General features: G+C 33.6%; 5 protein-coding genes across 15 annotated transcripts; all 5 read left to right on the forward strand.

Moving 5' to 3' along the window:
* Window positions 1-487: 487 nt before the first annotated feature.
* Window positions 488-5,808, forward strand: LOC107428466 (uncharacterized). 7 transcript variants are annotated; one of them, XR_009635095.1, is made up of 11 exons: window positions 489-916; window positions 1,176-1,234; window positions 1,341-1,595; window positions 2,075-2,135; window positions 2,368-2,492; window positions 2,772-2,834; window positions 2,922-3,046; window positions 3,430-3,567; window positions 4,992-5,089; window positions 5,181-5,226; window positions 5,629-5,722. XR_009635095.1 is itself a non-coding variant. In XM_048462430.2 (10 exons), the coding sequence occupies exons 1-9, from the start codon at window positions 817-819 to the stop codon at window positions 5,056-5,058; spliced, it is 915 nt and encodes a 304-aa protein (XP_048318387.2). In that variant the 5' UTR covers window positions 489-816; the 3' UTR covers window positions 5,059-5,089; window positions 5,629-5,769. The 7 variants fall into 7 exon arrangements, 4 of the variants coding, with proteins under 4 accessions (XP_060669395.1, XP_048318387.2, XP_060669394.1 ...); XR_009635097.1 differs by having other exon boundaries at window positions 490-916; window positions 5,005-5,089; XM_048462430.2 differs by lacking the exon at window positions 5,181-5,226 and having other exon boundaries at window positions 489-838; window positions 5,629-5,769.
* Window positions 5,809-5,949: 141 nt separating this feature from the next.
* On the forward strand, window positions 5,950-11,605 carry LOC107428507 (regulator of G-protein signaling 1). The gene is made up of 11 exons (XM_025078109.3): window positions 5,950-6,973; window positions 7,960-8,080; window positions 8,195-8,258; window positions 8,375-8,459; window positions 8,716-8,789; window positions 9,021-9,212; window positions 9,422-9,510; window positions 9,605-9,843; window positions 10,132-10,256; window positions 10,637-10,758; window positions 10,898-11,605. Exons 1-11 carry the CDS (start codon window positions 6,897-6,899, stop codon window positions 11,084-11,086), a joined length of 1,377 nt encoding a protein of 458 aa, XP_024933877.3. The 5' UTR covers window positions 5,950-6,896; the 3' UTR covers window positions 11,087-11,605.
* A 1,438-nt stretch (window positions 11,606-13,043) lies between these two features.
* Window positions 13,044-14,916, forward strand: LOC107428491 (very-long-chain 3-oxoacyl-CoA reductase-like protein At1g24470). Its single transcript, XM_016039027.4, has 3 exons — window positions 13,044-13,811; window positions 13,952-14,021; window positions 14,384-14,916. Exons 1-3 carry the CDS (start codon window positions 13,171-13,173, stop codon window positions 14,633-14,635), a joined length of 963 nt encoding a protein of 320 aa, XP_015894513.3. The 5' UTR covers window positions 13,044-13,170; the 3' UTR covers window positions 14,636-14,916.
* A 3,224-nt stretch (window positions 14,917-18,140) lies between these two features.
* Window positions 18,141-20,209, forward strand: LOC107428468 (very-long-chain 3-oxoacyl-CoA reductase 1). 5 transcript variants are annotated; one of them, XM_060813722.1, is made up of 4 exons: window positions 18,143-18,516; window positions 18,641-19,106; window positions 19,238-19,307; window positions 19,752-20,209. In XM_060813722.1, exons 1-4 carry the CDS (start codon window positions 18,447-18,449, stop codon window positions 20,010-20,012), a joined length of 867 nt encoding a protein of 288 aa, XP_060669705.1. In that variant the 5' UTR covers window positions 18,143-18,446; the 3' UTR covers window positions 20,013-20,209. The 5 variants fall into 5 exon arrangements, with proteins under 5 accessions (XP_060669706.1, XP_060669705.1, XP_015894489.3 ...); XM_016039003.4 differs by having other exon boundaries at window positions 18,144-18,326; window positions 18,456-19,106; XM_016039002.4 differs by having other exon boundaries at window positions 18,144-18,326; window positions 18,461-19,106.
* A 2,000-nt stretch (window positions 20,210-22,209) lies between these two features.
* LOC107428452 (very-long-chain 3-oxoacyl-CoA reductase 1) lies at window positions 22,210-25,245 on the forward strand. The gene is made up of 3 exons (XM_016038979.4): window positions 22,210-23,305; window positions 23,447-23,516; window positions 24,759-25,245. The coding sequence occupies exons 1-3, from the start codon at window positions 22,668-22,670 to the stop codon at window positions 25,011-25,013; spliced, it is 963 nt and encodes a 320-aa protein (XP_015894465.1). The 5' UTR covers window positions 22,210-22,667; the 3' UTR covers window positions 25,014-25,245.
* The last annotated feature ends 559 nt before the right edge of the window (window positions 25,246-25,804 follow it).

Consider the following 25,804-nt stretch of genomic DNA (forward strand, 5'->3'; position numbering starts at 1 on the left):
ACTTTAGTTTACCCTTATTTTTATTTTGAATTTAAACCACGTTTTTATTATTATATGCCAAAATCTTTTAAAAAAAATAATCCAAACTTGTATTTCATTTTATTGTATAATCTTAGTATTTTTTATTATTATTTAAATTAGTACGAAGGGTATTACTTTCTTTAAATTCGTTCATTTTTGGATGTGAAAAGAATAATCCAGCTTTAAGTAAAGAGTGTTAACGAAATGTTAGAAATATAAAAGGTGTACTAATTAAGATTATTTAGCAGGGTGTCGACGTAATTTACCCATAAAACAATGAAACTACAACATCAAATCAAACAATCTTGTATATTGGATCAAGTGTGTTGCATAAAATTGTTAAAAAAAATGATCAAAGGATGAAAGTGCCAAAAATAAATAAATAAATAAATAAAATTTTGAAGATTAAAATGCTAAAAGATAATAAATCAGCGGGTAAAGTGTAATAAATGAGAGGTTTAAAATATCAAAAAAAAAAAAAAAAAAAAATCAGGTCACGGTCATCACTCATCAACGGCTCCCAGGCTTGAGCTGAGCTCTGGATTTTGTGATGCTTACGAGTTCTTAGCACCGCAGTTTTCTTCTTCTTCTTCTTCTTCTTCGTTTCAGCTCAGTACACATAAAGCTGCAGAATTCACCGCGAAAAGTGGAGCCAAAAAAAAAAAAAAAAAAAAAAAGGCTCTGTTTCTCTCTGATTCCATTTGTTTAAAACTCTGAAACCATACAATTTTCAATTTTTTCCTGGTCCAGTTTGAAGTACCCACTTGGAGTTGAACGCTGTTCTTAGACTTGGTTATGGGTTCGCTCTCTGTAAACGGTTGGTGGACCAGAACAACTTCAAAATATGCTTCTTCTTCCACAAACCCCTTGCGTTTGGAACAATCTTCCTTCATCTGTTAGTATTTCTATTTGCTTTTTCTGGGTAATCTTACTTTCTAGAAGGAGGGTTATTCATATCCATGTTGTTTCTAAACAATTTTCATGACTAAATTGAAACCGTTGTTGCAAATTGTTATCTTATATATGTTTTTACTTATGACAACTTTCAAACCCGTGGATAACTGTTTTATCACTTGGATTTGTATGGGCATGTCCTTCAGTGCTTGTCATTTGGTTCATACTTTAAATTGGAAGTTGAAATTAATATATTTCAGGTGGGAATCTCATTGGCCTATATGGTGTACAAAATGTTTTACCTTCCAAATTATGCAGTGTGAGATACTCATTTCTAATTCGGAAAATTGTTGAGTTTTTCTATTTATTTCTCTGAAGACATGAATATATATTTAAATATATAAATTATGCTTTGTTGTTTGCAGGGACTCAAATTTAGCCCAAGGGCTTTTGCAAGCCGGAAATCATTCAAGAAATTGAAAAAGGATGGAACACAAAAACGTAAAAGCGTTACTGATAGTTCTTCTAGTAATGATTATGGTCAAGATGACAAGAAAGTAGATCCTTCTGAAAATTTGACTGAGCAGAAACTGATTTCAATCCCCTCAAGGAGTAGTGTGCTTCAGGCATGCACTGTTACTTCGGGTCTAATAGCTGCTTTCGGTATAATAATTCGACAGGTATAGGCTTCAATGAGGAAATAAGAAAAATGTTGATCTTTTCCATTTGACCTAAATGTCATTTTGCTTGTTCATTCCAGTTTCATTTGTGATACATGTATCCACTGTAGTCACCTTAATCTGCTTCCCTTGTGGAAATTTTTGTGTTTTTTCTTGGTCAAATCATTTGAATCGAGCAAATCTTTTTATTTGAAGAAGGATGTATTTAGATTACTATTACTACATAACTCTTCCTTCCTTTTATCACTCGCAAGAAACTGCTTGTGTTCACACCACACATCAGGAATAAGAAACCGAATGATGAATAGAACTGTAGGAGTCTATGATTAGAGGCCTTGGTTCTTGTTTCTAGTTATGACTTCTTAGTGATCTGGTGTAAAATGCTACTTTTCATTTTGTATTGATAGAAAAACAATGGTTTCTTTTAACTTTGTAAATTTGCATACTTTAGAATGTCATCTCCTTATTGTTTCTAGCAGGTATCGCATTTGGCATCAGTGGAAGGATTGCCAATACTTGACTGCTCATCAAAAGTATCGTGTATGGAGATTCAAATTCTCTTATTGCAATAAATTCGATTCTAAAGTTACCTTTTATACTTTTCCCTGAGAAGGCACATCGTTGCATCACTGTTTCATCAGAACCACCTTCTAGTAGAAAGCATTTTTTGTTTTTTTATTAAGAGCATGATATTTGATGCTTTTCTGCTGTTGACTGGATTAGAGTTTTTCATTACTTGAGAGAGCATCACTGTTTCTCCCCTTGTGTACAGTTGATTTTGAGATGTGGCATCTTGAGTTGATTACAGGACTAGTTTTACTGATATCGTCATGCCGATATCTTCTATTGAAGACATGGTTAGATTTTGCCGAGTCTAGTGAAGCTGCAAATCAGCAGGTAGCTCCACTTCCTATTCTAGCAAGGCTTCTAGAGTAATTCGAGAGAGGATGACATATGAATAGTAATAAGAGCTGGATAATCATTATATATGCAGAAATGATTTAGAAGAATAAAGAAATTTGGAACTGTCTGATCAAAGAGAAAGGCTCTTTATGAGAGCATTTAAATTGAATAACTTAGACCATGTTCTACCTACTGCCTTTGACCATCTCTATAAATGGTACTTAGCTGCTTTTGTAAATTTTTAAGTCATTGTTTTGCAATCCAATGATGCAGGTCCTTACATCTCTGGGGCCATTGGATTACATGGTCGTTGCATTTTTGCCTGGGTTTAGTGAGGCAAGCCAAAAAACTACTATCAGAACAGTTTTCTTCATTTATGTTAAATTTGTATTCCATTGTTACAGTATGTTGTGGGTTCACCAGGAACTTCTTTTTCGTGGTGCACTGCTACCGCTTTTTGGATTTGACTGGAAGAGTGTCTTGGTGGTTGCTGCCATTTTTGGTGTTCTGCACCTAGGAAGTGGACGGAAGTATTCCTTTGCTGCCTGGTACTCGTCTTCTTGGCTTATTGTGCAATGGAAAAGTTTCTTCTACAATTAAAACATGATTCAACTGCAGTTATTTACTGGCTTTCCCCATATTTCGATTCCATTACATGGTCTCTGAAAAAGAGAATGTGATTCTTCAATAGTCTGTCAGTCTAATGTTAAATTAGTATGACAGAGTAATTCCTCATTTTATGTTCGCTAACAGTCAAAAGAGTTTCCATTTCTAAATTTCTGTGAAGTTTACCCCTTATAACATGCATAAAATCAAATGGTGCACAAAGAGACACTATGTAAGCTCCAACTTTTGGAAATATGGTTAGTTTGTAATGAAATTGTCATGAAACTGTTTCAGCTATAATTAATGATTATTTGATGGATTTCAGGGCAACTTTTGTTGGTATTGCATATGGTTATGCAACAGTAATGTCTTCTAGCATTATTGTACCGATGGCTTCACATGCAGTGAACAATTTGGTGGGAGGGATTTTGTGGCGCTATGAATCGAAACCATCAGAACAAAGGTGAGAAACTGTCATCTACCTGATTTGCTATGGAGCACCAACATGGTTTCTGTTAAGAAATGGTCAATTTGAGGTAGCCTGTGATGTATCAATGCCTACTATGTTGTAAATATCAGACACTTTTTTCCCCCCTTTGGGAGGATTCTCATTTTTGTCACTGAAAAAGATACATAACGCGTAAAATACATGTAAAGGTATGTTGGTAAATTAAAATGTATAAGACTGCAGTGATTCAGAGTTTGTCTGTCCAGTTTCAATCTGATCATCAATCCTAAGAGATATGGGCATGGATATTACACGTTGTTTCAGCTCCTACGCATAATTACTCATAATTTGCTATTCAATTTCTAACCATTCTCTCATCCAATATGATTCACTTTTACCAACTCTTAAGAGCCACTCATATCTGGTCTCATTTCATTCAAAGCAGAATAAATTATATTCCATATCTCATTACCAATTTTGGGCAAGGAATGAAATGATTTGGTTATTCAATCCCCAGGACCCAGCACTAATTTTTATTGTATTTTATTTTATATTATTATTTCTTTTTTCTATCTGAGAAACCAAGGTGATGAGTATAGTAATATAATAAAAATAAGACAAATTCGTGATCATTAATGTTTACTAAATTTGAAAAATTCAAAGATAGAATGTATGGAGAAACCGAAACCTTAATTGGTCAACAATTTTTTTTTTGGCTGAAATAATTGGTCAACATTTATGTTCTACATTTTGCATCCCTTGCATGTTTCCCATTATCTCATAAGTATTTATTTTTATTTATAAAATCTGTTGTCCGGTGTCAATCTTTGAACATTTAAGGTAGTGGTTGTGGTTTTATACAAGATCTATGTGCCATTGATATTAATTAATTTTAGAGTATGAAGGATGAAAATATTTAAGTCTTTTTTTTTTTTTGGTTGAAAAAAGAAATTAAATATCTAGTTATGAAGATAAATAGATAAGTTTATGAAAAACCCTTCATATTTATTTATTTATTTTGAAAACATTGCATATATAATGTATTTATTGAATCGTCATATTTTTAAATGCTTTCTCCTACTATATATACTCAATAAAAAAATAAAAAATAAAAACTATAAAATCCTGTATTTAGCTTAAAAATTATATAAATTTATAATTAAAATGAAAGGACGCGTGGGCCCCATTGATATCCCACGGTTTGGAAAACGACACGGCGTTCAAAAAATACCGAGTGGGTGCCAGGTTGGATATTGGAAAGTTCTTTTATATTTATATATTTTTATTATTTAATTATTTAATTATTTATTTTTGATACAATTTTTTATTTATTTGAATTTGTGTTATTTTTGATATAAACATAGAAGAAATATAGTGTGTCCCGCGTATGAAACGAGTCCGATCTCCTTTAAAATAACTCCCTCTTTCTATCTTCTTAGTCATTGCAAACAGCGTCTCTTCCATATTCTGACTCCGTCGTCCGTACGCTTTTTCTTGGAGTTCTGAATCTGCTTGAAATTTCTCATTCATGGCATCGGTAATTTTCTTCCTGGCCTTCTATTCCAATTGATTTCCATTTCATCAGAAAATAGAAAAAAAATGGGTTCTTTTTGTTTGTTTTTAAATAGGAGAACCAACTGGTGTGTTGGATGGCAATGGGGGTCGTTATCAATGGTGATATTTGCTTTCATTGTCTTCCTTTTCAACAAAGCTTTTGTTTTTGCTCTGTTCTAATGGATTTTGGTATATGGGTTAACGTTTTCTGATATGAAGAATTTGTCGACTAGAGGAAGAAAAATCACTGCTTTCTTGCCCCATCAAAATTTCTGAAATGCACTAAAATGCATTTTCTAGAACCCAACATTTTATGGAATTACAGCATTGTTGTTTGCAAATGATGTCCGTTTCTTTTTCTTTTTTTTTTTTTTTTTTTTTTTTTTTTTCTTGGGATATTCCCTTGGACTTGGTTTATCAGTGTTGGGAAATAGTGCCTCAGAGGTCCAGATTTTTTAAAATTTCTATTTAGAATTATTCATTCTGGTAAAGTAAACGCATTTTTGGTTTCTTTACTTGCAGTATGAGAATGATAGGCCATTACCAAAATTTGGAGAGTGGGATGTGAATGATCCTGCTTCAGCAGATGGATTTACTGTCATATTCAACAAGGCAAGAGATGAAAAAAAATCTGGTGGGAGCTCTACAAAAAGCATGTTGAAATATGAAACCCATAAAGAAAATGATAAATACAAGTACCCCAGCAAGGTATTTTCCTCAAAGTTCAAGTGTATTTGTATTTTTACTTTTTTTGTTCATTTCTTTTGAATCTATTTGAGGCTGAATTGAAATTTTTGGTTTGGGTGCAGAGGAAGTGGTTTTGCTGCTGTGGTTATAAGTTCTGCTAAAGATTCTTTTGTCAAGCCCAAAAAGTTCTATTTGGAGGCTGCGTAAATTTTCTCTGACATTTTTTTTTCTTTTTGGGTCTGCAATTTTCTCTGACATTACCTTGGATGTAGAGAAATTAGTTTCTAATTTTTCTGTTTTTGGGATAGAGAGAAGAAAAATCTGTTCCGTTCTTGTGTATACACTGCATATACTATGGTTTTCAGTTGTGATGCATACATAATAATAACAATAATAATAATGATACAAAACACAAAGGAAGACCCTGAATTGTGTTTTGCTGTTCTTTTCTGTTTTTTGCTTTAATTTCTATTCTGATTCTATGGTCCAGATTAGATTTATACTTCTGAATTAACCTCAATGTTAATTTTTACCCAAAATAGTTAATAAATTTTTATCAATATGAACAAACAAATGTTAAACTCTGAGATTGACATTGATTCTGATTTGAGCCAAAATAACAATTAAGATACATGATACATCAATTTTCTAGGACCAGTTCACAATCTACTATTTTATTACGATTTATATCATAATGCATATGAACTGGTATTAAATAATGGAAAGTTTTAATCTTTGATAAAAATTAAGGGGGAAAAAAAAAAACTACGGAGATTAAGAAAATAAATAATTAAAATAATGTGCTTTTCCAAAGGAGGGACGTGGCTATGAAACAAAGTTCTTGGTATTGTCAAACAATGACCAAAGAATTTTCCACATTGGACCCCATTTGTCAAACATCATATGGAGATGGACTCCTCCTTTGAAGTCGAGGAGGGGGAGGAGAGCTGTACGGACGGCAACCACAACAACAACCTCAAATTCACGTTTAGATTTGAGAATCCGAATCAGATATATAGAAAAAGCTTGCCCATTTTTTCACACCTCAGCTTTGATTATTTGGAGTTTGGACAAGGGAAAGAAGATCTAAATGCTAGAGTAGAATGACGAGCTGTGCGGAGGAAGGTGGTTGTCCCAGCGACTACATAGCTATTTCCATCTCGGCAATCTGCATGATTCTGTGCGTTTTTCTTTTTTATGTTTTGATGGGTCTCTCTCTCTCATCAAGTTTTTCTCCTTGCAAGTTTTTGTACTGAGTTGGTTATTTTCTCTTCATGAGGTAGCTTTTTGTACTTACGAAGGTCATGGGTATGGGGAAAAGAAATTTTTTTTTTTTTTTTCTGTAATAGTTTTGGGGGTTTTGATTGATTTGAGATCAAAAGAAGGTCTTGATGCAAATTGGGTCTGTGTTGGGAATCGTATATAAGATTGCCCGGTGTCTGTTTGATATTACGTGTCAGTGAATATGAATATAAGCAGAAGATTAGTCACTGACCGATTCCAATCTGTTCCATTACCAACCTTTCTTGTCGTTAGAAAAGTTAAGAGCTTCGTTGGGTTGAGGAATTGCTGAAATTTCACTGTTTAAAATCCTTTGTTGACTGCTATAGAGTTAATTATGCAAAGCTCTGCTTTTAAAAGAGAAATGATAGAAGATTTAGTTGTTGAGGACGCGGTGAAATTAGCTGGTGAAAGGACAGAAAAATTTAAAGGATTTATTAGCTGGTGAAAGGACAGAAAAATTTAAAGGATTTATTTTATTTTCAAGCCACATAATTAGAATGTTCAGTAGAAAATTATTATAGAGCTAAGGATATCATAAGCTGGTACTTGAAAGGATCAACTGCTCTATTTGCTTGTGTGTGTGTGTGTGTGTGTGTGTGTGAGAGAGAGAGAGAGAGAGAGAGCTAGTCGTGGTACTGTGTTTTCACATTTGAATTGCTTTCCATGTTGTTCCGATGGGTTCCATTTGGGTACTAAAAACAATTTGCTGAAGACAGTTAAGTTTTACAACCGCATATGTACTCATCCCAATTTTGAATTGCTTCTTTTTTTTTTATTTTTTTTTATTTGCTCAAATAATAATTATATGCTTTTGTTTTCGGCTTTCCAGTGAAGAAAAAACAAAGCATCCTCTTTTCATTTTTTTTCTGGTGTTTTTCTCAGGCTCCTGTCAAGATTAATATCACCATTTGTGGTTCACAAGGTTCCTCGTTCGAAAGGCAGTGGCTTCTGGATTCCAGTAATTCAAGTTTTTGCCAGCTGTAACCTTCTATTGTCAATTGTGGTAAATTTTGATTTTTGATCAGTCAACCGATCTTGAGTTATCTTAAACTTCATCCACCAAAAGCTTGTTTGTTTTAGCTGTCTATTATAAATAAGTTAGCTGCGTTTTATGCAGCTATCCGTCAATTTTCTGGATTTCAAGAAGAAGTATTGGTGGCAGTCTTGCTATGTATGGGCAGGTTATCCACATCTTTTCTTGTTATCAGATTCTTTAAAATGACTTGTATGGTTTGTGATTAGTATTTTCTCTGTAAAATAATTTACATGGAAGTTTTGAAGTATCTTTTGCTTCCAGTCTGGGTTGAAGGTCCACTAGGTTTTGGTTTGCTGCTGAGCTGTCGCATATCACAAGCCTTCCAACTATATTACATTTTTGTCAAGTAAGATACATTTTGCATTTATTGTTAAGTTGTAGGCTGCCTGCTATCAAATCTTCGATTTACACTAGTGAATCATCCTTGACATGCATAATGGCATAACCCCCCGCTCCAAAGTGATATGAGCTATAACTGATTAACAAAGATTCTATTGGACTTTAGTTGAAGTATTGTCAATTTCTTTATTTATTTATTTTTTCTCTCCTCTTACTTCTCTATTCCTAACTTTTGCTTCATTTACATGCCATTAATTTTTCAGGAGGTGCCTACCACCAATTAGATCTTATATTTTTCTTCCTCTACTTCTCTTTCCATGGATAGCTGGGGCTGCATGTAAGATGTTTTGGTGTGATATTGCATTTTTATTCTCATTATCATTTTCTATATTCTTTTTGGAAAAAAAGATTTTGACTTTCATTATCAAAGTAAATGCTGTTTATGATTTGTTCAAAAAGCCAGGAGCTTATTGGAACTAATCATTGTTGGTAAAATTTTGAATAGTCCACTTAACTTTCAGTGCGAATAGTTTGTTTGTTTTCCAACAATTTTATCTTTCTGCTGTAGTTATACATATCAGAAAACCTCTAAACAATCTGTGCCACATGGGGACCTGGTGGATAATTCCAGTTGTGTGCCTCCACACATTGTATGTTGCCACTTTGGTTGGGTTCACTGCGGCTATTCGGCATATAGAATTCAGGTTTGATGAACTCAGAGACCTGTGGCGGGGAATTCTCATTTCAGCCTCCACTATTGGTATACTTCTTTTCTGGATTCAATACAAGGCTTAATCTGTTTTGCATATAATTATGTCATGTATGCTATACTTCTTCTTCTTATTATTATTGATGAAGGGTTTTGTATCTGTTTTAGCTTTTAGTCCTAAGTAAATATTACACTTCCTAATATATGGTACATCTCACCTCTATGTTGGCCTTTTAACTGAGGTTTCTTAATGCTTACAGGAGTGTGGACTGCAGCTTACATTTTGAATGAAGTTCATGATGATGTCTCATGGCTTCAAGCTGCCTCCAGATTTCTGCTATTGGTCACAGTATGAATTATTTTGTTTTGTGCTGCATCTTACTCTGTGGTATTATAGTTCCACTTATGAGTATTTGCTAACATGTGTCAGGTATATTCCACAGGCAAGTATTCTTATATTAGCTTTGTTCTCTCTATCAAGTTCACAACCTCTACTCTCACAAATCAGCTTGAGGAGAAGAGAACCTCTAGAATATGAGACAATGGGTCAGGCTCTTGGCATACCTGATAGTGGATTGCTATTGCAAAGAGAAAAAGCTTTAGTAATAGATCCTAGTGAACCACTAGATAAATTACTTCTGAACAAAAGATTCCGCCACTCTTTCATGGCATTTGCAGATAGGTATCATATATCTCCATAATTCCCTGTTTTTTGAAGTACTCTTTTTGTTTTTTTTTTTTTTGGATAATAGTTTTTTGAAATTCTTGAGAGGAAAAAAATGAGATTTAAGTTTGAAGGTTGTATGTTTGCTAAATTTAGCAAAACGAATTGCCTTTGCATAAGGTAGATTTATTCATATAAAATTGAAAACTAGAGAACATATATTAAATAAGTTTTCAATTTCTATTTTGCTGTAGAGCAGTTGGGAGTAAGTAGAAGTCTTATTTGATTTGTTTTCCTTAATTGCAGTTGTTTAGCTGGGGAGAATGTGCATTTTTATGATGAAGTGCATGAACTCAGTAAAATACCTGTAGAAGACACCGTGAAAAGGATTTACATGGCACGGCATATTATTGAAAAGTACATAAGTGCAGGTCTGTGATATTACTGATGTTTTACATAAGAAATTGTAACTAAAAAGGTCCACCTTGTCCTATGTGTATTATCTCTTACCTCGAGCCATGCTAACTTAATTTTCATCTGAACTTTCTATGCTGATAACCTCTCGGCTACTTTTGTCAGCACAGTTGATCTTGTTTGGAAAAACTGGCTAGAAAAAGCAAGCTTGTATTTATTTTGCTTTTTTAATTATTTTCATTTTAAGTTGAACACTTTGTTTTTTTACTGATGTTTTATGTTTATCCATATTGCAGACTAGGGGAAAAACTCATGTTCAGTTAGTTATTAAAGTAGACGTAGTTTGTTTGTACTTTTACCATTTATCTTATATTTTTACTGATGTTTCATCGTACAGGAGCAACAACGGAAGTAAACATATCTCACCGAAGCCGACAAGAAATTTTGACCACTTCTAATCTGGCATGCCCAGATCTTTTTAATAATGCATTAAATGAGTTGATACAATTGATGAAAACAGTATGTGTTTCCCTTGCTCTCTGTAACTTTTACTGGATTGATTCCATTCAAACAAGTATAATACTAAGTAAATTGGTTATTAATTATGCTTCTCTCTGTTGGTTTTGTTTTTAATTTTTGGGTCCTGCCCATCTTGAAGAATTTGGTTAGAGATTACTGGTCGTCAACGTTTTACTTGAAGTTCAAAGAAGAATCGAGCATGCGATCAAATAGCCATGAGCTGGAACAAATGAGAGGATGGAACTACTCTCCTAGGTTGAGTTCTGTACATGGTATTGATGATCCCTTTCACCAAGAACATTTTCCCAAGGGCTCTGGATGCAACTAACATTCATGACTGAGAACTTAACAGTGACCCAAGAATCCAGAATTACTATGATAGTTTTACTGGGAATTTGGTTCGTGACATGGGTATGATTTAAAACTCAACTACGCCGATATATGTTTTATTATCCTCGGCAGAAAGCACTTGGCAAGGGCAAGGAGAGGTTAGACCATATAATGCAGCCAAGAAGGTGAACGTTTTGCATTTATCAAACTCAACTGCGTAGAGATGGATGTGATTTATGCCATCAGCGGAGGGTTTTCTGATGGTGGTCTATCAATATAGCCACTTACGCATTGTACAATTATTGTTTTGCTACGCCTATTACGCAAAGCTAATAGTCTTTATCTGCTCCCCTCCCGACTCCATGACTGAAATAATTTTTGAGTAATTTGTATAAATGTCTATTGCAGTCAGTCATGACTTTGTAATTTTAAATAACGTCACCTCGTTTCTCTTTGGTGGGGATCACCTCTTCCTTTTGATCAAATAAAGCTCTTCAATTTTTCAGAAGCAAACAAAGCACCAAAATGAGTAATCATTGAAAAAGCAGAGTTAGTTAAATAGTGCAATACAATGCTGCCTAGGGAAAATGGTAGGTGTTGCTTAACTTTCTGTTGTCGTATTAATTGAAAAGCTGAAATTTTGATTGGATTCACTACTACACATACCAAATCTATTTGTTGTACAATATGCACACCTTATGGGGAAATGTACTTTCAAGAAACTTGGGATTCGTGCTATTGTTTAAGATGAAGGACCAAAAAAAAAAAAAACAAAAAAACAAAAACAAAACAAATTGTAATTTTGCCATGAATATATTCATAAAGCTGTAAATAATAATGGGGGTTGGGTCTCCAAGTCTGTTATCATTACTTTTGCTATGCCATTCAAGATTTTAATGGTTAATATGGCAATTCTATTTCCAATTCCAATGAGGTGCCAACTCAATCCCCATCACATCTAATTTGAATCGGTGCTTTCAGCTTTTAGGTGTTGAATGCAGTTGGCACGAAAATGGCGTTTTATCTCTGTATCGGCAATGTAAGAAAACTGCACTAAGGATTGAAAGTCTCCATTAATTTTCTCAACAATATATGTGTGGCTATATACCTATTACATTAAATACCTTTTCCCTTTTATTCGCCATATTGAAAATTGGCTAGTTATACTTGGTACCATAGCTCTTGCTTGAAATTAGATCAAATTGATAACCATCATTTCGGCATGCCATAATATGGTAACCAATTTTTGTACCATCAGTGCCTCAACTTGCCATCAATGAAAATAACATCAATTGGACATGTTAGCTATTTATATGAAATCTGTCTTTTTTTATAATCCAAAGTAGATTTATCATAGGAGCTAGGTGGTAAACATAAAACTTTATGTTGCATATTAGGGGCAAACTGAGCGCCCGCTTAGTAATGTCTATGCCTTTTTTTTTTTTTTAATTTATTTTTATTTTTTATGTTCTGCTTTTTATTTAACAAGAAAAAAAATTACTTTCGTTATATATAAAAATGCTGAATCTTTGAAAAAAAAAAAAAAAAAAAGGGAAAAATATATAGAAAAACGAAAAAACAAAAACTTTACCAAACAAGCTAAAAAATGAATGTATTCCATCAACCAAAAAAATTAAGAAAATTAAAAAAAATTAAAAAATAAAAAAAAAATTCATAACATTAGGCAATTGAACAACAGGGCAAATATTAATTCATAACGTGCCTTTCACTTTTATTTTGTTTTATTATTATTATTTTTTCTCGTTATAACAAGCATTGATTTCCCTGCACTGCTATATGGAGAAACTATTATTAAAGTTGGCGGTGGACCCAAGAAATGCATGGGGAATTTGCTAAATTTTTTTTTTTTTGGTAGATGGTTTGGGAATCAGAAGCTGATCCATTTGTGTTTGGATAATCTAAAACTCTAATGCATGATCCTCATAGCGACAGAGCTACAAAGTAGAAAGATAAACCATCTCACCAAACAAACAAAAATCAAGAAAATCCCTTCTTCTATAAAGTCTCTCCAAGTCTCTCAAGCTTTTCACATAAGCAGCGCCGCATGTATAAAAAAAAAAAATGTTATTTACTACATGTATTGAACATCTCAGAACCCAACCAATTTGGTTTCTTCTGATCTCATCCCTTGGTTTCTTCACCATTCTCAAAAAATCAGCTACTTTTCTCAATTGGGTTTTCATAACATTTATCAGAGACCCAAAAGATCTCAAAAGATATGGATCTTGGGCCATGGTTACTGGTTCTACCGATGGAATAGGAAAAGCTTTTGCATACCAACTTGCAAAGAAAGGGTTAAACTTGATTCTCGTCAGCAGGAATTCCAGCAAGCTCAAATCTGTCTCAAAAGAATTTCAAGCAGAATTCCCAGATACCCAGATTAAAACTATAGCTTTTGATTTCTCCAGCGATATCTTGGAAGGTGTGAAGGAAATAGAAGAGGGAATCAAAGGGTTGGAAATTGGGATTTTGATAAACAATGTTGGAGTTTCCTATCCATCCGCTGCATATTTCCATGAGGTTGACGAGCAAGTTTGGATGGATATTGTAAGAGTGAATTTGGAAGGTACAACTTGGGTTTCAAGAGCAGTTTTACCAGGTATGCTTCAGAGAAAAAGAGGTGCTATTGTTAATATTGGTTCTGGTGCTGCCATTGTTGTACCTTCACATCCTCTCTACACAACGTATGCTGCGACAAAATCGTAAGAACAAAATCATATTCATATAAAACATTTATATATATATATATATATGATCATTTTCTTGCAGATTTTTCGGGTTTTAACTTATAATTATGCAGGTTTTCAATTTTTAATTTTTAATTTTTGGATTTGATGAGCAGTTATATTGATCAACTATCAAGATGCTTGCATGTGGAATACAAGCACTGTGGAATTGATGTGCAGTGTCAGGTATATGTATATATCTATATGTAGGACCATGCATATTTGTATTATGTGGAAGAAAACAGGGCATGGAGACCTACAATGGTCAAAAATTGAAGGTGGTATTCAACAATTTATTATACATCTATTTTGTGCCCTACTATAAACCTGCATGTCTGCCTTGGTGATCTAGATCGGCTGCCCTGTTTTTGAGCTCAAGAAGATGATAATTACTCTGCCAAAGTCGAATTTACATATATACATATATATATATATATATAGTTTAATAATCTTGATGATTTGTGAATTTGCTTTCTTTGAATTAGTCTAAGCTGTTTAATTAATATTGCTATGATACATATTATTATATGGTTGTGTCTGAAATTCAGGTACCATTATATGTAGCAACAAAAATGGCATCGGATATAGCATCCATCAAAAGATCATCCTTGTTTGTACCATCACCGGACGATTATGCAGAAGCTGCAATACGCCATATCGGCTACGAAGCACGGTGCACACCATATTGGTCTCATTGGGTCCAATGGTGCTTCGCCGGCTTGCTGCCTGAGGCCATCCTTGACTCGTGGCGCCTTTCCATTGGTATCAACAGGAGGCAGGGAAAGCTACTCATCCCATGAGTCATCAGCATGTAATAAATTTTGTTGTTTGGTTTGTAAGGCACAAAGTTCTCTGCATATGTGTGTGAGAGAGATTACAAAATTTCATTAAACTTTGCATTAATTTCCAAAAAAAAAGTTGATAGCTATATGCGTGTTAGATAATTTGTAGGTAATATGTATGGTCGTAAGGTGTTTGTTACCAACAAAAAATCATTATCAGAAAAAAAATGCTAAGAGAGGGTGACAATTCAATACAGTGTTCTATTGGATACTAAGAATCAATTTATTGTTCCAACTAACTCTTGTGGAAATCACTTGTTTTCCTTTGAATTTACCTACCTGAATATATATATATATATATATATATATAAGACTGGTACTCTTAAAATCCTAAGACGATTAAAAAAATAATAAAACAAATAAAACGAAACAAAAATACTATTAGTCATAGACTCAAAGCACATATTTATTCAAGCAATTAGATATAAATTTTTTTGTTTTTTTAAAGAATTCAGTTATTAGTAAAAGTGACAAGGCATAAACTTCCGCACTGTAGATTTTTAGAGAAAATATAAATAACATGGTAGTGTATTTTTTTATTAATTTAAAATTTTAAAATAAATGACATTTCAATATAATATTAGAATTAGATTATCAAAAAAATCCTTAGAACTAAATACGAGGAAAAATATATATATATAATAATTCATTTTGGTAAGTTTAAAATGATAACTCAATTTGATATTGGAAATAAAAATTTAAAAAGATTTGAATTTAAAACTCAACAACTTAAAAAAAAAAAAAATTTAAAATCATTTTACTAGAAAACAAAAATCACTTATTTTCCTTCAAATTCTCATACCTCAATTGTAGTCTTAAAATCCTAACGAGATTTCAAAAAAAAAAAAATGAATAAATAAATAAATACTACAGTCATAGACTCAAAGCACGTACTCATTCAAGTAATTAGATATACATTTTCTGTTTTTGAAAGATTTCAGTTTATACTAAAAGTGACAAGTCATAATCTTTGGCAGTATGGATTCGAATTTAGGATCATTTCACCCCAACACAAAAATCTACTCTGTTGTTCCACATGCAATGCAGATAATCAATTCAGTGAATTTCACAATCAGTATTCAGTACTAAAACAACCAGAAACTGTGGATGCTTTTTTTTTTTTTTTTTTTTTTTTTGGTTTCCTTGGGTAAGTGTGGATGCTTAAATATCAGTAAAAGTGGCGGTTAAAAAATCAGAGATAAAATAGCTTTATAAAGCCTGATAGCATTTACCTATCATGGCAAGCTTAGACGTGATATATATATATATATATATATATAGCCTTGGACCCTAGGATTCCATAGCTTCTCATCGTATGTTTAGCTTCTAACATATTGGAACAAAGTTTAACCCCTTAAAAAGACAGTTCAGTGTGGTGAAGATCATACTGTTTGTCAGGTTTTTGGTGACAAAGAAATTAAATATTTAAACCATCCAAAATTATTATAAAAAGGTACTATTTGTTATATAACTAATAATAACTCATCGAAACGCATCTAAATTGGGTTGTTCTATATATATATATATATATATATATTTCTCTGGTGAATTAAATTGGGTTCTTTTAGGTGGAAGAGGCAGTTGACTAATCAATGATCTATGAATAACCTAATCAATGACTTCATTTGGGACCATGACGGTGGCACATGAACCACAACAATTTGAATGGTGGCAACTATGTACAATATGATCTAATTCATGCCCTTTTATTCATTTTTGCTGCCATATTACCGAAGTGGGAACTGCCAATTTCATGAAATTCTGTGCCTTGGAAATCTCATACCAATAAATAATGGAGAGGACATTGAGGTTTCCTTCCTTCCTTCCTCTCTCTTCATTCCGCAGTTCATCCTCTTCTTCCCTAAAATCCCTCAACCAACAGCTCACCACCCACCAGTTTTCCTTCTCTGCCGCCCAACAGCTTGCCGCAGCTCACCATCCTCTTCCTTCCTCTCTAATCTTATGTAAGTTTCCTTCTCTCTCACTCACTCTGCATTTTCTCTCCATTTTTTGCTCTGCCGCTTAGATTTTTTTTTTTTTTTTTTCCCCAAAAGGTGTGCCAACGCACCGTTTCATTAAAATGGAGAAAAGGAAATGGACGTCACTGTCCTCTCCATGTGGTACGGACGGATCCATTCTATAGCACTTCTGATATATGCATACAATTTTTGATATGTTAATCTAATTCTCAATATATGTTGAAAGTCTAGTAAAGTGATTTATAATAGTGAAATCAATACATTAGTACCACATAAAATGCTAGGATTACCACTTGCCATTTATGTTATCCATACCAAGCTTATCTCTTTAATATTTATTAAAGGAATGCATTTATAATACTTTAGGATCAAAAATTATATTTATATATATATATTACTCTGAAATTTTTTTTATTTTCTTTGTTTAATGTATGTAGAATTACTATTCAACATACACTGGAACAAAAGACTAACAATAAATTTTATAACGGAAGTCGTCGTTATTTGATCAACTGTCATCTAAAGAACTATATATGAAATATTCTCTCAGTAATTGAATTTCAAATACGTATGTCCTTGAAGAGAAAATCTCAAAAAAAAAAAAAAAAAAGGTAGTCTTTTTCAAATAAAATTGAATTGAATTTGCCACTAGCAAGCTTCTCTACATTTAGGTTGGACCATCAGGCAATGGCCGTCGGTGGTGCCATCCAATTTTAGCCCCTTATAAGCACGAACTCGCAGTTCCGTTGTTTTTTAATAAAACATTGATTTCCTGCACTGGTATTTATTTAAAGCTAGTGGTACGTGCAAAAGGATGCTTGAACACAATTAATGCATGAGAATTAGAACACATCAAAGTCAATGTTTTGTTTTTTTAAAACATCGATTTTTCCATATGTACTGTATACACATCTATAGTGTAAGAGTCGCACACACCTCCGCATTTTGATTATAAATACCAAGCGAAATTCATTCAGGGTCATTAGTCAAGCCCATGGTTACTTGCTTAGATTTCTAGCTTTTGTTACACAAAATAGTGCCATTATGATTTTTCGCATATTTTGATATGTATTTTTGTCGAAATGAAAATGACTCGATAAGCTCTTTGAAGGGGGATGGTTAGTCGGTGAGTTGTTAGGTTAGACCACTAGTATAGGTGAGAACTCTTGATAGCGTGCTTGTAAATCTCTCTGCTGTTCTCTCCATCGAGACCGAATAAAATGAACGCATTTCTATTTTATCGTATTGTTATCTTGTTTAGATTGTGTGATTACATGCTTTATTTTATTGCTTGTTTGGTGCATGCACAATACTAATATCGTGTGGGTTATTTGCTTGCGAGGGATATTAACGGTTGGCTTATTACCTGCTAGGGACGAGTAAGCACCGTACGATCCTGTTGTATGCTTAGAACGGTGGGACCGTGACACATAGCACATATGTCATAATTCAAATGGTCAGGCATGCCACATCAGCATATCCCACTTGTTACGCTAAAGTTTTTCTATTGCCACACTTCCCATGTACAACTAGTTAATTAATTTTTTGGTAAAGCGCAACTAATTGATTAATCTTTTACTATTGCTCAGCCATTTATATGGTTTGGTTGTTACCGAAGTCCAACTGTTCTCTCTACCAGATGGTGGATCCAACCAAGTAGTGTGAAAGAGGTAAGTATTAATCTATGCCCATTGTTTGCTGCTAATTTCTAGGTATGTTTCTGCAGAATTTCTTACTGATTATATGGAACTCTCATTTGGTTGCATTTTATCATCTAAAACCAACTTAAAATGCGGAAGAAAAGTTTATACGTTTTCTATGGCCGCCATGGAATTCGAAAACTTATTCATAATTACTACAGTAAGCGCTATAGGTTTCATCTCTGTTTTCAAATCCTTCATCAATTTCCTGAGATGGGTATGGGTCATGTTCTTGAGACCTTCAAAGAATCTCAAAGAATATGGTTCATGGGCTTTAATCACAGGTTCAACTGATGGGATTGGCAAAGCTCTAGCCTTTGATCTTGCATCAAGGGGTCTTAATTTAGTGTTGGTTGGTAGAAACCCTTTGAAACTTGAATCCACCTCGAGTGAAATACATGAAAAGTATGGTGGGAAAGTTGGGATCAAGAAAATTGTCATTGATTTGGCCAAATCTAGTGGAAAGGAGATTGCCCAAGTCATTGAGGAAGAAATAAAGGGATTAGATGTTGGGATTTTGATTAACAATGCTGGTGTGGCTTACCCTTATGCAAAATTCTTTCATGAGATTGATTCGGAGCTTGCGGAGAGCATTACTAAAGTGAACATAGAGGCAGCTACTTGGATCACTTGGTCTGTGCTTCCTGGTATGCTGAAGAAGAAGAAAGGAGCAATTGTCAATATTGGCTCAGCTTCCACTGTTGTTACCCCATCTTATCCATTATACACCATTTACGCTGCATCCAAAGCGTATGTTTGCTTTATCAATTTTTTTTTTTTTTTTTTTTTTAATGAATATTTTGCTGTTCATCATTTTTTCTTTCCAAGAATCCTAATGATTAACACCTTATATTGTGTGATCTTGATGAGCTCTGTAACAGGTACCTCGCAATGTTTTCAAGATGCATAAGTTTGGAATACAAGCAACAGGGAATTGATGTTCAGTGTCAGGTTTCTCTATTCTTCCCCTTTACCCTTTTTAATCTCTAGCTATTTCTTTTTTCAATAAGTTTTCTGATTTTTTCCTGATTACAATATATCATGAATGTATGGCTGCTTTGACCTGTGTCAACTTATCTCAAAGCAATAATATTCTTTCAAATAGAGAGTGGTTTTTTTTTTTGTTTTTTTTGTTTCTTTGTCTGAATATTTAGTAAATGATAGAGAAGACTTGATTCTACCATTTGTTGTTGGGGAAGATATTTGGGCACTTTGTTTGTTTGGTGGTGGTTGAATTAATGAAGAAGTACATCTGCATAAATACTGAACCAAAAGCAATGCCTCCCTGCTGCATCTCTACAGTTTGGATCAATGGACCTTTATGTACATGTATTTAAGCTCCTAATTTTAGATAGATTTGGAATTAAATAGTTTTGGATTACTGTAATGTTGCAGATTCCAATATTTGTGGCCACAAAGATGACAAAGTTGAAAGCAACTTCATTCTTCATATTATCACCAGAGATATATGGCAAAGCAAGCATAAAAAGTATTGGTTATGAACATTTCTGTTTGCCCTGCTGGTCTCATTCTGTGCAGTGGTTCTTGTTACGTTTATTGCCAGATGCATTGCTGAATTGGTACGTTTTTCGATATTTTCTGGGGATGCGCAAGAGAGGTCTGAAGAAGGACTCCAAGAATCAAAAGTTGAAGTAGCAGACAAAATCTATTTCTGGCAGTGTTATGTAGCAGCTTGAAGAAAACTCCTAATTTACGTTTATAATTACTAAGTGATATATATTGATCAAACTTAATTAGTGATATATATTGACCAAACTTGATTATCTGGTTTAGTGCCTGAGAACATTGTCAGTGCATTTCATGTGTTTGATACCAAACTCTCTCTCTCTCTCTCTCTCTCTCTCTCTCAGTGAGAAACAAAATATAATTTGCAAAGTTTTCCAATTTACTCTTCACTTGTACTTTTGCTGTATCAACCACTTTTCTTGTCACTGATGGACCTGTTCAATTTACCGCAGTGAATCCCACATACAAAGGCATAGAGATCGCTCTGTAAAACCATAATTCTTTCCTCATAAAACTGATGAATAAAATTAACCATGACGAGATGTGGATATGTCATTCACATGCATCAACATATTCTTCCTTCCACACTATCCATATACCCTTACAGAAAATCTGATGGGTTTCACCTACCTAATTTAACCTGATCTTGTTTATTCCACCTAATTTTAGAAAGATGCTTATAAGTTACCTTACCATATTATCTAGTTTGTACAAGAAATTGGCATGTATACTTTTTCTTTTGGTAAAATAGGATTGCTATTAAGCACAGAAGGACACCCAAAAAAGGGGAAAACAAAGTCACTCCAAAATGGAGGATTCAGACCTGATGATAGCTATAATGTTCAGGGAAAGTCTCAAAATTAAATTTAAACCCGTCAAAATGCAAATTAGCATGTTTACTTTATTCCAAGGAATTACATCTTTTACATTTCTAGCTAGCTTCACTTACCAGCTTGCATTCCATAATGTTTACCTGTCATGATCATAGGCTAGAGATCAAAACAAAGATGAACTATACCTTAATCTCGGTGCTTTCATCATCTCCATCCACTTGTCCCGTTTCCCCTCTTGGATCTACTTGTAACTTTTCTTCATTTTACAGGAAGCAACTTCCTTTTAATAGGCTTTTATAGGGCAAAATGGAAGGTACTTTTTTTAATTTTTAATTTTTTTTATTTTCTTATAAGCTATAATCCCCTATTTCACCACAGATAGGGCCATCCCACTTGGCAATTTTCAAACTTGAAAGCAGCAAAAATAATTTTTGTGTTTTCCATTTTTTGGGGCAGAACCAGTGACCAAACTCAAGGAAAATAGAGTTGCCTGCCAGTTAATTGAGTGGTCAGAAAGATAATGCTGCAAGCCAGGATATAAATGCAAAAAAGACCATACTTTTCAGGTAGGGCTAGGAGTTGAGCACTAATTGAATATGATAATCTTTAATTACAACGTAGAAGCTAATTAAAAAGTCAACAAATTTTAGTTAAACAAAACGTTTGTCTAATGTATATAGTATTTCATTATTATCAATTTCTTCTTATATTAATTTAGATAAACAATGAGCAAAATTTATCATATCCAACCATCCAAAAAAGGGAAAAAAAAAATTTTTTTTTGAATAGTTAAAGAAAAGAAAAGTTTCACTTTTTTTTTTTTTTTTTTCGTTTTTGCTAACAAAGGAAAATTCCATTTACATCTTTCAATTTTGCTTTAATTACATTTGATTGCCCTTTTAAAAATTTATGGTCAATCTTCTATTTGTAGTTAAAGACTAAATTATATTTTTATAATATTATTAAATTAGTTTATGTTACATCTTGAAAATATAGATGTATAATTTAATGTTGAGTATGTTAGTATATTAAACAACTTTTTTCTGCTCTTTTTGTTTGACGAACTTTTATGTAATAGGATTTGGTAATGAATTTTTTCAAGGACCATCCCCTTTGTAAATATCCATATAGAGGCACCCAAATATAGATACTTTGATTCGTTTCCACCTCAACTCCCAACTACTTCAAATTAAACCTTCTTTTCCTTCTCATTATTTTTAAAACTTTAAATACAATTACCTTTTATTTATATAACAATATTTATAAAATAAATCTAGATAAATTAAAAATTAAAAGTATAAAATCTCGAATATTTTGTGAAAAATTAATAACTTTTAATCAATTTTCAAAAAATTAGAACACATGCTACATTTTTTTTTTCTAATTTCCAACGATTTTTTAAATCTGCAAACATAACATTAGCAATAATTTTTAAAAATGCATGAAACTAATATGATGTGGTTATGATTTTTTATTTATTGTTTTACTTTGAATGAAAAGCAAAAGTAACAAATAAAAACAGAGCACGGCAATTTCGTCGAACAAAAAGAGCAGAAAAAAAGTTGTTTGGACGATGTAATTAAGCTGTTCCACGTTGAAAAATCATCACCGTCGTTGTAGTTCGTAGTTAAATGTGGTGGATTTCCGCTCATCAACTTCAACCACTTTCTTCCTCTCTGTCCATCCCTCTGTCTCTGTCTCTGTGACTCTGCTCTCTCTTAAATCCAACCCCTTCACTCTATCTTCCCACCATTATCTTCTCCTTCGGTGGTACTTTCTCTGTTCCTTCTTGGGAGCTCCGTCTTTTCTCTTTCTTACCCAACGTTCCCCAACCCAAAATCTACTCCGTCCTCTTGTGGGTCTCTCTCTTCACTCTCTTCCCTACAAAACCCACTTCTCGGATCGCTTTTTGTCCATCTCAGATCCGAACCACAACCATTCTCTGCAAAACATGGAGCTCTCTTTCGTAGATAATCTCAAAGCTCAGCCTTTCTGGGTTCTAGTGCTTTTCGCTTTTGGTTCTCTCTCGCTTCTCAAATGCTCTCTGTCCTTCCTCAAATGGGTCTACGTCAATTTTCTAAGACCCGGCAAGAATCTCAAAAAGTACGGTTCTTGGGCACTCGTAACCGGACCTACTGATGGTATTGGCAAAGGCTTCGCTTTTCAATTGGCTCGTAAAGGGCTTAACTTGATATTGGTGGGTCGAAACCCAGATAAGCTCAAGGACGTTTCGGATTCGATTCAGGCCAAATTCGGCAAGACCCAGATCAAGACCGTCGTCGTCGATTTCACCGGCGACCTTTCCGAGGGTATTCAGAGGATTACCGAGGCCATTGAAGGATTGGATGTTGGGGTTTTGGTTAACAATGTTGGAATATCGTATCCCTATGCTAGGTTCTTCCATGAAGTGGATGAGGAGCTTTTGAAGAACTTGATCAAGGTCAATGTTGAAGGCACTACTAAGGTTACTCAAGCTGTTCTTCCTGGGATGCTTCAGAGGAAGCGAGGTGCAATTGTAAATATCGGTTCCGGTGCTGCAATTGTGATTCCCTCAGATCCCCTTTATGCTGTTTATGCTGCCACCAAAGCGTAAGGATTTGCTTTACTGCTTCTGCTTGGTTTCTGAGATCAATATGTGTTTTTCGTTTGTTTTACATTATCAAATTAGTGTACAGAGTAATGGCTATGTGGTTCTGTTGCTTAAATTGGCTATCTTGTGCTTTTTTTCAGGTATATTGATCAGTTCTCAAGATGCCTCTATGTGGAATACAAGAAAAGTGGCATCGATGTGCAGTGTCAGGTATTGTTCCTTTTTGTTTTTCCAGATCTTATTGCTTTCAAATGGTTTGAATTCTCTTTATCTCTCTTTTTCTTGTTTTACTTCTGAAGTTTTAAGAACATATTCAACAGTAGTGCACCGTAAATATGATGAAAAGAAGTCCAAATTGGATTTGTTTATTGACGTTAGACTTTCTCTGTGATTCATCATAGTCTGTAAGGCATTTAGATATATGCCATTTTAGTGGAAAGGTGGTCAAGTCAGTTCCTGCATACTGCGAACTAGAAATATGAATTCAGAAGCTTAAGATTTGGTAACTAATCATTAAATGGCTATTTGACCATCTAACATAACTTTTAGCCACTTGAAAAGTCTGATAACGAAAGTTGTGGGGCCCAGGGGTATTTTGTTCCATGCTAAAAGATCGTGTGTGTTTGTGGATGTATAATCAAATTTTGTGCAACTTCACACTTCAAGTCTTCCTGATTTCTGATTTTGAAACTAAACTATAAATTTTTTGTATATAATATTTGTGTATTTATATATAAAGCATAACTTGCATTACTGAATTTGCTTGACAAACCAATTAGTTTGGGTTTGCATTAAATGTGCTTAGCAAACTGATTAGGTAGAATTTGTCTTTCGAACGTATTTCATATACTCTTCTATTTAATTAATGGAATCATGTGAAGAAAAGAAATTACTCTGTTCGCTAGAGTTTTCATTACTAAATGTGCTTAAGAAACCGATTAGGCAGAGCTTATCTTTCAAATCTATTTCATTTTTTTTTTTTCAATTTAATAATGGAAGCTTGTGAACAAGAGCAAGTGTAGCACACTTCTATCCATGTGATAGATGTCCATTAACATATACTTTGTGGGGTATTAGAATATTTGCCCGTAACAAACACCTCAGGGCAATCATATGAAACGATGGTGAAGTAGCTCTCAGATTACCTTTGCATCCTGCAATAATTTGTTGATACAATTCTGGGTTTATGACTAATCGATGAAAGGAGTTTTGGTGTTTGATAGACTGAGTTGAAAAGTGTTTTGGTGAATTAATACTTAATACAGGAAAAAGGAAGAAAAACCCTGTATGCCTTATAAGTTATGTCTGCTAATCTTTTCTAGTTTGTGTAAGTGATCTGTGAGTGTGAAAAGTTTGTTATGCAACCAAAATTTTCTTTTGAAGTTCATTTTTATTTGTTATTTTGGTCACTGATAAGTTTCTTTTTATTTATTTTTTTCCTTTTTAATGCAGGTTCCATTATATGTGGCAACAAAGATGGCATCAATCAAGAGATCTTCCTTCTTTGTTCCTTCAACTGACGGTTATGCCCGAGCAGCCATGCGCTGGATTGGCTATGAGCCTCGTTGCACACCTTACTGGCCCCATTCCCTTCTCTGGGGTTTGGCATACTCATTGCCCGAAAGTATAATTGATGCATGGCGGCTGTGGTTCTGCCTTGGAATCCGAAAGAGGGGACAGCTCAAAGATTCCCGGAAAAAGGAATAGACAGTCAGCTGCTGCATCATTTAGTTTTGGCTTAGGATGTGAGCAGAAGCAATGGAAAGTTTGTTTTTCTAAAATTTAGACTGAGGTTGGTCAGGAAAAGCGGTTTCAGTAGTGAATGAAACTTGAGTGAATGCTGATTTTATGCTAAGAAAACTTGCTTTTTATTTATTCCCTTTGAATTCAATGGCTCTCACAGAGTCTTTACTCCTATTCAATTTATTTATATTCTCTATCTTTTCTTGAGAATTGGTATACAAATAGGAGTTAGAGCATTTCCAATTGTTCTTTCTATTGGAGGTGGTATTGATTTTGGAAAGTGTTCATGCTTATATGATATTGTTTTTATTTAATAGATAATGTTTTGGATAATTTTTTTTCCAATGGGTTTTGTTTAAAATGTTCTGAAATATTAAATGTGTAATTTTTTATTTTAAAATTATATCTATTTAAAAAAATCAAAAATTCATACAGAAGTTATTTTTCTTTTATCAAAGTCAATTAAAATAAATAAAATTATAATTCAGCCTATCTAACAAAGCGTCCAGAAGTAAACAATGTCCTTCACAGCTTCTATTTTTTTTTGAAAATCTTATCTATTTATTTGATGTGACAAAGAATTTTTAAATGGATACAAAGCCATCGGAGATGTTCTTTGTATTTTATTGCTTATGTTGATTGTCAAACCTCTTGGCTATCAGGATTTACGAGGAGTGCCACTGTTTGGATCTTAAATCAACACCATGGAAATGGATCAAGTATAGACAATGAGACTTTATCAATGATTAGCAAGC

The sequence above is a fragment of the Ziziphus jujuba genome, chromosome 12, assembly GCF_031755915.1.
Source record: "Ziziphus jujuba cultivar Dongzao chromosome 12, ASM3175591v1".
Taxonomy (NCBI): Eukaryota; Viridiplantae; Streptophyta; class Magnoliopsida; order Rosales; family Rhamnaceae; genus Ziziphus; species Ziziphus jujuba.